This window comes from Trichomycterus rosablanca, chromosome 1, assembly GCF_030014385.1.
Source record: "Trichomycterus rosablanca isolate fTriRos1 chromosome 1, fTriRos1.hap1, whole genome shotgun sequence".
Lineage (NCBI taxonomy): Eukaryota > Metazoa > Chordata > Actinopteri > Siluriformes > Trichomycteridae > Trichomycterus > Trichomycterus rosablanca.
Genome location: NC_085988.1, coordinates 36,043,718 through 36,057,011, shown reverse-complemented (window position 1 = coordinate 36,057,011; position 13,294 = coordinate 36,043,718). Strand labels below are relative to the sequence as shown.

Here is a 13,294-nt window from a genome sequence, read left to right as displayed (position 1 = left end):
AACAGTGCTGAAGTTAACAGATTAAGTCAGCTTAAAAATGTTGTGCTTTATTTGTTATCATTAGCGGAATAATTCATGATGCATTCATATAGTTTTACTTTTGATTAAGTAACAGAATGTATGGCATACTGGCAACCTTAAAAGTAATGATAACTTATAATGATATAAGTAAGGTAAATGGCAAATAAAGATGGCATATTTATCTTATCCAAATAATGCCATTCCTCTCTAATGAATATAATGTTTATTTAGTTTATGTTAATATTTTAGAAATAGCAGGATTGAATAAAGGTTTAACTACAGAGGAAAATTATATGTTTATACTAACATTTTAATTACGACTATTAAATCTAGTTTATTAAATGTTTTTGCATGTTCGACTTATTAACGTGATTTTTTAATTTAGCAATTCATAAAAAGTTGTAAATGTATAAAAATTGTTGAATCATTATAGCGTGATCATTACAGCAATGGATCTTAAGTTAATTTTAAAACTGTTTTTGACTGTAAAATTGATTTTTGTAAAAATAAAAAAAAAAGCAATAAATAAATAAATAAAATAAAACCAAAGTCAATACACCTTCTTGTGTTTGAATGTACACCATTTTAAGAAATGCAAACCATATAATGCATTAAATACTCTTTCACCTTGGTTAAAACACTAGGACACTTGGGTTAAATGTGATTCATATTCATATTTAATTTGTGTCTTGTTTGGCCAAGTTGGGTTGCGCTTGGAGTCTGATGTTGTAGTTCGATATCCTTTTTGGACTCGACACATATGGAGATATAGATGTCTTCGCATGCAAAGTTTTCCTCAGTCACAAACAACACTTAGTATAGTTTATTATAGTCATTTCTTAATTCTGGCGTGGACGGTCGTCCTCACAATAAATAACAATAACTTACTTTTTTCTCTCGAAAATTTCAAACAATTTGTCCTCCATCCGTAAAGATAAAATAGTTTACAAGTCACTTTGTACAAGTCTTCTGAGATCATGCGCTTTAAGACAAATCTGGCTGTCATGTCTCAGTGATTTAAAGGAAATACTATCATGTGTTGATAAACCTACTAGAATACTGGTAACACATTTGCATATTGCCAGTGGCTCAATTTGTTCATATTCCTCGGGAAGATATTGGATCCTTATGAAGGGCCGTCTTTAAAGAAATTGCAAGTTTAAGTCCGTGTACTTTTGCTCCGGTTGTTTTTTGGCAGAGTTGTGCATTCCAAGTAAAATCCACTGTGGTCCTGTATGAATTGTCCTAGGAATCAGTGGTGTCCTCGGATCGGTTGAGCTGGAGGTGTTGAGGTGAGGTGCCATGTGTTCATGCAGATCGGGTCGGGATGGGGATTCAAGCATGCTGGGGATGATGGACATAACCGGGCTGCATCACGTCTCTACCGGACTGGACACCATGCTGTTAGGAGTATCGGGTAACTGCGACGATAGCGAAGTCACATCACTGCCTGAGGAAGTGCCCAGAGAACCCGACTCAGAGAAAGACACCTAGCCAAAGTGTAAAAGAATAAATGCAGTATGCTTAAAAATATTCAAACTCACATATTATTAGTAGAAATATGTACAATGCCTTTAACATTTTTAAGAAAATGTGTATGTCAGGGTAAAAATATGCTTAAATATTAGACCTCAATAATATGTGCAAGTAAGGCAGTCTTAAAACGTTTATAATAAGCCAGATGTATTAACGTAAATAAAATAGAATATACTATATGACAGTGTACACAACAAATAAAACCAATCTGAAATCTGGTTAATATTTTGTTTCTGTAAATAATGTAACCCTAACACTTTCAAAGCTATGTGTAATGAATGTGCATAAATACAAAATACACAGTATATAACTGAAAGTATGGCAAGTTATACTACAGAACAAATAATAAAACTAATGTAAATCATGCATTATATACCAAAATAACCCAATTATTAAAGCTATTTAGATAGATGTATGTTGTAAATGTGTGATTAAAGCATTATCACATTTTTAACAGAAACACCAAACAGAAGTTATTATAAATTTGTTTAATAACCATAAGCAAAGAATGTTTAAGAGCGTTTGCCCTAAATGTTTATAAACAACGCTATAGTCAAAGTGTCAAAATGCAATGTATTTCTAGTAATCAAGCATACATTGTATAACTACAAAACATTTGCCACACTAGGATGTTTGCTATCAGGTACAGTATAAAATTAAACTGAAAATATAAAGATAGGCAACATGCTTAAAATGGCATGCAGTGCTATAAATATGCATTAACAGGTTAATGGTCAATAAATCTATTCTAAAAATAAAGTTTTAGTAATACACATTTGCATTATTTACATTTGACACCTAATAAATCTTTATGTATGCAATTGTAAGTCACCCTTAAAATGTCCATTAGCAAGCCAAATCTCTTAGAAGTGTAAATTAATATGTTCAGACAATGAATAGCCCCAGAGGCTACAAGATACAATGCAGGGTTGAGATATGTTCTTGTTATTCAGAATATCTATAACACGTTCTTGAAAGGTAATAATGACCATGTAGCTGTTACTGAGTATCACTTCTAATTAACTTTCTAAAAGTTAGGCCTACACCTTAAGTAAAAGTAACAATCTGTATTACGTACAACCTAGATGTAGAAGACTACTCTAATGCAAGTATAAGGCTACTCTAATGCAAGTAACAAAGATTCAACCTGCATTATGCAGTTACATAACATTTTGATATGTACCTGTGATAATGTTGGAAATAATAGTACAGTATCTTATATGAGATAGTGTCTTAGGTATCCATAAATATAAACAGAATATAAGCAATCCACAACTTATGTACAGTAAAAATAATTAATAAAATACATAGTAGTAGCATTTAAATATGTATTAAACAACTATATATATATATATATATATATATATATATATATATATATATATATATATATATACATACATATACACATAATATTTATTAGTAAAACGTTTTGTATGTAAGGATTTGCTTATAAGTGCTGGTGTTTACTGAACCCCTAAGCCATTTGTACCTTAAATAGTTTAGATTTTTTCTACATAATAGTGATACTCCTTTAAAAATTCAAAAATGTATATATATATAAAGATTGAGTAAGTGAGCGAGCGACTGAGCAAGTGTGTGAGCAGGCAAGTGAGTGACTGAGTGATGAATTGGAGCCCTGTCCAGAGTGATTTCCTGCCCTGTGCCTTGTGGAACCAGACCCACTGCAACTCTGACCAGAATGAAGTGGTTAGTGGCCTGTAACATGTATTACAGTTGGAAATGAGCTATTCATAAATGTTCACTTTTATTTTTATATTCAAGTGTATTGTAGTGTATATACTATCTATCTGTCTGTCTATCTATCTATCTATCTATCTATCTATCTATCTATCTATCTATCTATCTATCTATCTATCTATCTATCTATCTATCTATCTATCTATCTATCTATCTATCTGAAAGACAGAAAATAAAAATCAGATAGAAATCAATAAATAGATATATGATAAATTTACGCCTAACCATATAAATTTGTTTTGTATATAAGGTAAGTTGCAAACAGCCAAGCCAGGTGGCAAGGTACAAATACAAGCAATTTCTACAAAATATACATGCATTTTAAACTTTTTACCTGTTTACCAAAGAAACTTTTTAAAGTCAGGTGCGAATATTAGCTCTAATAGACCTGTGTATATTTAGCTAATTTTCAAATATTTACGCATATATATATATATATATATATATATATATATATATATATATATATATATATATATATATATATATATATATGTACCCGAAAAGCAAAAACGCTGAATTATATACGCAAGCCAGATGTATCAAACATTTGAGTAAACATGCTCCAAATATAGACGAGCCCAGAGGACATGGTATACTGCAGGATAAGCAAAATCAGTTCTCTTAATGTCAACAAAGCCAGCACAGCTATGCCAATATTTCCCCATTCATTAACTAGATAAATATCGATGTAATATAAAAAGCCAAAAATAACGGATTTAGAAGTTGGAGCTGAGGTGTTTTGGCAGGGTGTAGTCTACATAAAGTAAAGGTGACATTTCTTACCAGCTGTTGGAAGGCAGGCTGTTCCAGGTCACTTTGTAAAGCGAACTCGCTCAGGGCTTTCCATGGAGGCTGATAAGTCTGCACTTCTACAGGATTGCCCTGTACTGTGTTATCATGTCTGATGGGACTACCTGCCACCAGAGGTGTGCCTGTCAGTCCTTGGAGATTCTGTGGGAGCCAAAAAGAAAATAGAAAAAAGACAGGGCTTTTAAAACTTTATTTAAAAAAAGGAAACAATTTAATTATTTCATTTTTACGCATTTTTTTTCTACCCATTTAAACAATATTATGGAAATGATGAGAGTCTGTATAACAATAAAGACTTTATCAATCATCAGTTAGTCTTATGAAAGGGTATAAACTCTAACTCTTAATACCCGTAATAATTCGTGAGAGTCGTCACAAATGTGCTCCATAATGATTAAAATGTGTATATTATTTTCATATGAACAAAGTGTTATAACACGTGTTGTATTACAATTGTTCATATGTCAATCATGTGTTTGAATTCAAATCAAGTAAATCCAATATTGTTACAAATCGGTGCTGGTCTGTTTTTTAGTATAGGCTACTATTTGACCCATATTTGACCCGGTGCGACATCTTAAAAGACCTGCGACAATATCCTTAATAAAGAAAAACGCATAAGTGTTTAACGTCTGGTAATCACATTTGAACTATTTGTGCTCACTAGAATTTAAAAAAGCAATAATCATTTATTGTACAATACCTTTTGGCTTTTTTTTTTTTTTACTTTTAGTTCAATTTCAATATATTTAGGCATAATGTACTGTACACAACGGAGCCATATCCATTAATATTTAGATTTACCCAAAGATAGCAAGTGGAATATGTTTGTTTATAATTTTACATCAGTATATTGGCGGAGACATTTTGAACATATGGGGGAGACGTTCAATATAGATTGAAATTACGGCCTTGGTACACAATTCTTTAGAACACAGTGGTGGAAACAGTGGAGGTAGAGAAAAGTAGATTCTTACAGTTTTGTCGCAGTGTTGCTGCTGTTGGAGCTGTTTCATGAAGATTGATCTCTTCTTGTCCTTGCAGCGTTTATTCTGAAACCAGACGCGGATAACCCGCGGACTGAGGCCCGTCATCTCCACCAGCTGCTCCTTCATGAGCGCGTCGGGTCCTTCATGAGCGCGTCGGGTCTCGGGTTTGCGTTGTAGCATGTGCGCAGTGTGTGCAGCTGCTTCTCATTCAGCACCGTGCGCACACGGGTAGTCTTCTCTGACTGCTTATGCACGTGGTTACGGTGAGGGGGCTGCCGCACTGGCACTGGCTCTGCACACAAACCGCAACAGAATTCTGCATTTAGCAAATGCCTTCATCCACAAAATTACACGTTCAAGACACTGCGCATAAGCTAGGTGCCAAATATTTACAAACACATTAATCAATAAGAAAAATCGTATGCCATTCTGCATTTAGCATTTTAGTAACCAGACCGTAAAGATTCTTTCTTGAATGGTTGTTAGAATACATTCTAAAACGTCTCATGAACAATACGCTGAGCATGCCATTTGACTAGTCTAAAATACTAAAATACAAAAATTCTTCATGAATTCCAACAACTTTTTTCTGTTTGAAATGGATGTTGGGTTTGGTCAGTTTTCCTCTTTATTTTTCGCTTTGACGCATTCTAAGAAATGGTAACAGGAAAATTTATCATGAAAAACATTACAAACTTTGCAATATGTAGCCACAGCAATTTATGACGCAGTTTTTAAATTAAATTTGCTGTAAAACAACAAAGTTTCACTTAGATGTTTGGGTTCCAGATCATAATTACCCTAAGGGTTTTACAAGAGTTGCAAGTTTTACAAGAACAATTAAATCTAAATCTCTCAGTGGGTCTAAATCTCTCTGTCTCATTTTTATTTCTTTTTGTTTGCAATAACACAAAGCGTTCATGCTTTTATAACAGTTAATATGCATTTATTATTATTATTATTATAATTATCATCATCATAATCAAAATAATGTCAAAAAACTCTGAGTGCACATCCTTCGAAAATATAAGACCCTAAACAGTTCACGATAACACGTTATTTTTTATTTACCATGAGGTTAGAAATAATCTTTTTTAGTCCTATTAGTCCTATAGTAAACACCCAATATGTAAATAAAATTGATCAAAGTAATGTGTTGAAAACAACAATAACAACAAAAACAACAAAATCAACAACAACAACAAAACAATAATAATAATAATAATAATAATAATAACAATAATTATAATAATAACTAAACTAATAAAGCAGCAAAAACAGGATAAATCGGTGAGGCTTACCGGCCATGTGCAGGCTTCTGTTTGAGTGTGTATTCTCCGGGCTGATGGGAGGACTACCCGATGCGGCGCGCTCCAGCAACAGTCCATGATCAGCCCGGCACAGCAGCTCCTCTTCCCGCAGAGAGAACTCATCTCCCGGCAAGAGATGCCTACTGCACACCGAGCACCTGAAACACTCCATGTGGTACACATTCTCCCGAGCCCTCATTACCAGATCCTTGCTGCAGAAACCCAAGTTACATTTGGCACATTTGATCCCGAATAACCTACAACAACCAAAATTCACAATTAGACCAAGTCTGACTCAATCTGTAGCTCGTATAGATTTAGCTGTATAATAGATGTAGCTCTGATTTAATTAATACAAAAATGTTAAAATTATAATATACATTTACAAAAGAGTTTTATCACTAAATCTCAGTCCAGTGTGGGAAAAAAACGTTACAAAGAGTTAAAGTCAAACGTGTAAATAATGTTACTGTAAATAAAATATATACACACAATTGTGGCTTTTAGTGTAACATGTTTTGTAACGTATTATTTTATATATGTTAAAACTACAAATGCAACAATTTTACTCATGAAATATTTACAAGTTTTCTTATGTGCATAAAACGCAGTGCGTCTAAAACTTTTTAGCAAGCCAGGTGAATCAGAAATGGGCATTATACGCACAAAATATACATAAATATACATGGTAGCAATGTAAATATTAAGTAATTGTAATCAGTAAGGAACAGTGACACTTTTTAAGAAACAAAAAAATGTAATATATTAATAATAATAATAATAATTATTATTATAATTATAATTATTATTGTTGTTTTTTTATAATTTAAATAAGTAATACTTTAATTGTTTATTATTCAACTGCATTGTGTATTTTATTACGTTTAATAGATTTGTTTGTAAATATGTTATTCGTATTTATTGTAATACGTTCAGCTGCAAAGTACAAAATTTAAAAACAGCCTATATCACCAAGTTAAATCTAGGTATAACATGTATTTCTCGGACATAATAGTTGCACAGTTTACCTAATTCTTTGCTTTTTGAAGAGCATTTTGGTTTTATTTTATTTATTGATTCAATTGCTTATTTACAATTGACAAATGTGTAAAAGCATAGTGGCTAATACCTTACGTAGTCTCGTTTGCAGTAAGTCTTTCCGTCTCGGACGAAGCATGTGCAGGTCTCGTCCAGGTACTGACTGCACTCCGCGCACTTCAGACACGCAGCGTGCCACTCCAGGTCCGGGGAGACCCGCAGGATATACTGGTCATGGATCTGACTTCCGCAGCCCACACACATGGCGATCCCGGCCTTCTCTGTGTGCAAACGCTCGAATTAAACACCTGCACCCTACTCCATCTCCAGACCTATTCCTATCTGTATTCACAGCGAACACCTCACTCAATCAAGTTTAATCTATCAATGCAATAATAGCTGCCGTTACGCTAGATGCTGCTGTGTAAGCCACGAAACGAAACAACAACAAAACTGTACACAGCAAGGACAATGAAATCCAACACAATTGATCCACCTTTTGCACATATATCCAACAATACTGGTCGCAGAAAATGTCCTACCCAGTCTAAGCAAAAAACAAAACTCAATCTAGGCGCAAAAACAATCCCAGAATTGCTTTGCATAGAAATGTCTGCACTTACTTTTTGAATGATCCCCCATATCACCCAAGAAAGAAGAGTGGAGTAGAATATCCAGCATACAGGATGGTCAGGGAGCACAGCTAAGATGAGGAACACAGTGGGAGTGGACAGCGTCCCGATCACAGCGAGAACTTGTAGCCGACCAGCAACCAGCCGCGACCCACGCGCGCTGTGACGTCACATGCTCGCACCGCGGACTGATATGGGAGGAGGGTCCGAAAAGTGTATCATAGTGTGTGTGTGTGTGTGTGTGTGTGCGTGTGTGCGTGTGTGTGTGTGTGTGTGTGTGTGTATACTTGCATTTTACATGCAAGTACAACTGCAATACTGTAAGGTACAAACTGTATTTTCCAACTAGGTTATAATCAGTAAATCAACTTTACCAGTGACAACCCGAAATATATAACCTTATAACATAACATAACATAACACATGACATAACACAGTACCCTGCTCACTGTTTTCTTAAAAAGCATATATATGTTTTATTATATATGCTATTATATGCTCACTGTTTTCTTAAAAAGCATATATATGTTTTATTATATATGCTATTATATATATAAACCTATAACCTTAATGTCAACATTGCGTTTGACATAACACAATACCCTGCACACTCTTTTCTTAACAGCATATCAAAATGAATCACTTTGCATCGTTTGTGATGCGTTACTGACTTACCATCAACTGTTTTATCGCATATCATAATTTTAAGGTTTACACATCAAATCAGGCGAAAGGATATACAGTTTAACCTCCATATAAATAAATTACAATGTATCTTAGTGTTTGCTGGATGCAATGGACACAGTTGAGACTTGTTATCTTTAAACTGCCTAGATCACTTTAACCACACTTGATTAAATACATGCTTTACTTAAAGGTGGTGTAGAATAATGTAATACAATCAATTATTTATTTAAAGAAAAACAATCGAATCTGACACAAAACAATGCAAGTCATTTTGCTTGTTGAAACAACTTTACTTGATTTAATTTGTGAAACTGAATGACACTAAATTTGTCTATTTAAAAAAATGCACACAATTTTAAGTTTGCATAAATGTGGCAGCCTTAGGTGTTTTAACTTAACCCTAGGAAAGTGGGTTCTCAAAATGTATAGAACTAAAACTCTGCAGTAAAAAAGAAACAATTTAAAGAGCCATTGTAGTAATGCTCATTTAAAGCATAAAGATTAATCTGAATGAATGAAGGTCTAGGAAAATACAAATTACATTGTTACACAAGTGCAACCGGTTGTACCTTAAACAATCCTGAAAACACCTGAGAAATCTCTTTTTTCTAAGAGACTATTTAATGATACAATAGGAAAACGTGGTTTGTATACTAATAGGAAATACCATATTGTTAATCATAAAAAATATTTGAATAGAAAATAGTGTTTCTTTATTTTTATTCATTATTCGTGGCACAATTAAAATCAAGCAATAGGAAATGCATTAGAGGTTTTCATTTCCGATCTGCCTAACAGTGGTAAAGAGCAGATTGGTGTTGCTGGGCGTTTTCGGAAGAGATGGAATTCTATAGAAAAGCAGCAGCATGACTTTCTACGCTTCCCTCTACCGTTTAATAGCATTTACTCTATAGTAGAGAGCCTCCTACTGGAGTTACAACACATTACACACCTCTCCTGCAACCTTAAACCTTCATTACTGCAGTTTTAGTGTATTGTTGATATAATCATGCGTTACAATGGCAAATGAATCTAGCCACACGTTATGTAAATAATAAAACGTATAAGCGTTAACATTTGCGGTACTTAGCAGACGTTTTTATTTAAAGCGACTTACTTAAGTTTAAGGGTCTTGCTTAGGGGCCCAACGTGGCGATGGTGGGACTTGAACCAGCAATCTTATTATTATTATTCTCGTACCCTAACCGCTAAGCTCTTATTGCCATTTATTTATTACAGATCTCATATGACACAGAATAACTTCAATGAAATGAAACAAATCATAAAATTGATCAGATTTATCAAGGCGAAAAGGACCTGTTTTTATGAAACCTAAATACAGTTTTTAATCCGCTTACCTATATATAAATTTTTTTTAAAATAACAACCACTTTTTCCTTGTTACATTTTTTAGAATAAACATTTTAGTCCAATACATCGCTGCTGGATCTCTTTCATTGTTTGTTCATTTTATCAGTAGAGAATGTATTTATTATTTAATTTACAAAAGGATCTGCACTGAATTTGAATAACTGCTTTATTTATTTGTAGAATATTTATTCAAGATGTTCACAGATTACCAAGCATGCCAATCGACAGAGAGTTACACACAGCCTGCTCTTTCGACCCTGACCTTTAACATTGACCCTAACCCTAACATTCAAATAAATCCAATTTACAATGTAAACTAAGGAGAGCATTAGTTCCGTTTGCTCCGTTATTCTCCTTCCAGCTAGATATTGTCTAACAGGCTTCAATTATTGACCGAGGACGAAAAGAAAGAAACTCGGATATCAGGCGAATGTCCAATATAAAACTAACTTTACCACGGTGCATCAGTTTACCTCGCTGGAACAGTTCTCATTTAAATGTTTATTTTATTTTCTATCCTTTATAAGAGTACATTCTAGAATGAAAAGATTCTGTAAAAGTAGTTTAGAAAATGCAATAGCGGGTAAAAGAAATTCTGACATTCACAAAGAATCTTTGTTGCCTGTGTTTTTTACATTCTCAAATGGTTCTGAAAGCGTTTTTGCATTTGTATGTTCCCCCTGAGAATCAAACATTCTGATGTAATCAGAAACATTTATATAACTAGAAAACATGTTTCGTTCAAATGCATTTTAATAATAGATTATATAGTAATATGACTAAGTCATAATTAAAATCATAATATAGTTTAGAAAAATAAAAGCAGAAAAAACTATTTTAAAGTGGTTTTATGTCAAGTATGAAAAAGATCATGTAGTGGTACATTCGTATTTTACAAGTAGAATAATATAACCGTTATATATGGTGTTTACATGAACTCATTACCCAAAACTGTAAATGAATCAGCACAATCATAAAAATAATTATGAATACATTTATAAACACACAAACTAAAAATGCTGCACCACACAGTTGAGCTGCGTACTGTAATCTTTAAGTAAGGTAAGGAAAATAAAACTCCCGTAATTATGTTGTTTTCAACTATAATTCAGTATTTTGGGTACGTTGTTGCACAAAGAAGGGTAAAAGCTTTATTTAATTATAATTAAATATCATTACTGTAATGCAATTTGCCCCTTTTTTGTTGTATTCGTTCATTTTGTTATATTATATATGTTAAAGCCCAACAATATTGTGCAACTTCTTGTTTCAGAAAATTAATTATTTTGGTAGTGTTTTAGTGTTTATTATAAATAAGTAAAGCATTCTGTTTCTATGCATTTTTAATATTAATAATATTGTTGGTGTTAATAAAGTGTTGTTAAATTAGAATTGTTCTTATGGCTCTTATTAAACCCTATAAGAGACATGAAATGAAGAACATTAAATATTATGAAATCAAATGATAGTCAGTAAGTGGAACCTACTTTTTTATGTCTGGGTGACTTCCATTAGACAAAAAAATTAAGTTAAGTCTATTTGTAATTCACTTTAATTACAACCCCAAATCAGAAAAAGTGGGAACGGTATGGTAAATGTAAATAATGAAAAAACACAGAGTTTCTTACATTTACTTTGATTTTACTGACACAACCCCTTACCATGACAGACCCTGGCTTTTGGACTTGTTGCTGATAACAGTCTGGATGGACCTTTTCGTCTTTGGTCCGGAGAACACAGTGTCCATTTTTTCCAAAAAAAGACCTGGAATGCTGATTTATCTGACCACAATACACGATTCCACTGTGTGATGGTCCATCCTAGATGCCTCCGAGCCCAAGAAGTCGATGCCGCGTTCTGGACATGGTTAACATAAGGCTTCTTTTTTGCACAGTAAAGTTTTAAGTGGCATTTGTGCATGTAACTCTGTATTGTAGAGCTTGACAAAGGTTTGCCAAAGTAATCTCTTGCCCATGTGGTTACATCAGCTATTGTTGAGTGGTGGTTCTTGATGCAGTGCCGTCTGAGGGATCGAAGATCACGGGCGTTCAGCTTAAGCTTGCACTCTTGGCCTTTACGCACTGAAATTCCTCCTGATTCCTTGAATGGTTTAATGATATTATGCTCTGTAGAGGGAGAAATATGCAAATCCCTTCCAATCTTTCTTTGCAGTACATTGTTTTTAAACATTTCAATCATTTTCTCACACATTTGTTGACAAACGGGAGATCCTCTGATCATTTTTGCTCATCAAAGACTCAGCCTTTCCTGGATGTTATTTTTGTACCAAACTATGATTACAATCATCTGTTGACATCACCTTTTTTTCACATCATTACTAGCCCTAAATTGCCCCCGTCTTTTTTTGGAATGTGTTGCAGACCTGAAATGCAGGAATGGATGTTTATTCACAAATGAAATGAAGTTGAGCAGACAAAACATGAAATATATTGTGTTCAAACTGTCTACAATCAAATAAAAATCTAAGTAAATGTACAGAACACTGCATTTTTATTTTATTTGCATCTTCCATACTGTCCCAACTTTTTCTGGTTTGGGGTTATAAATCATTATTGCACTTAGTGTATAGACTGCAGTCATGTAACTTATCTATTTAAATGTTAAATAATCATTCTCCCATTCATTTGAGGCAACAAATTTATTTTCAGTAAACTTAGTTTGGATTAACAATTTGTGGGTGCTGCACACCAACATGGTTCAAAGGAGACACAGGTTTGATCCTGGTCTAAGTAAGTGGGTAATTTTAATTGTTGACTTCCACACAATAGGTGCTTATACAACTAACTAAATACATAATCAGAAACAGTTAAAACACTATAGCTGTTGGTGGACCATTTTTAGAAGTGACATTCACATGGAAGTGTGTGTTGTTCTGGTATGAGTGTATCAGGTGCAGCAGTGTTGTTGTGATCTTTAAATGTTGTTAAACTTACTGGCCTCTTTACACAACACATACCCTGTTAGCACGTATTGGAAGAGTACAGTCATGCATAGTGTGCCTTAATCTTCCTCTAGTCTTTCATCAGCAAACACTTTGTGATAGCTCCACACAACAGAGATAACAAATTGTTTCTCCACATTCAACACAAAATGCCACTTTAAATAACTATTGAAA

At 33.6% G+C, this 13,294-nt stretch overlaps 1 protein-coding gene across 1 annotated transcript; it reads right to left on the bottom strand.

Annotated features, from left to right (window-relative positions):
• Nucleotides 1-675: 675 nt before the first annotated feature.
• isl2a (ISL LIM homeobox 2a) lies at nt 676-8,149 on the bottom strand. Its single transcript, XM_063002306.1, is given in 7 exon segments — nt 676-1,511; nt 4,105-4,272; nt 5,109-5,276; nt 5,279-5,412; nt 6,422-6,687; nt 7,560-7,749; nt 8,092-8,149. Coding segments are annotated over 7 exon segments (1,101 nt in total). The 3' UTR covers nt 676-1,394.
• Nucleotides 8,150-13,294: the final 5,145 nt, after the last annotated feature.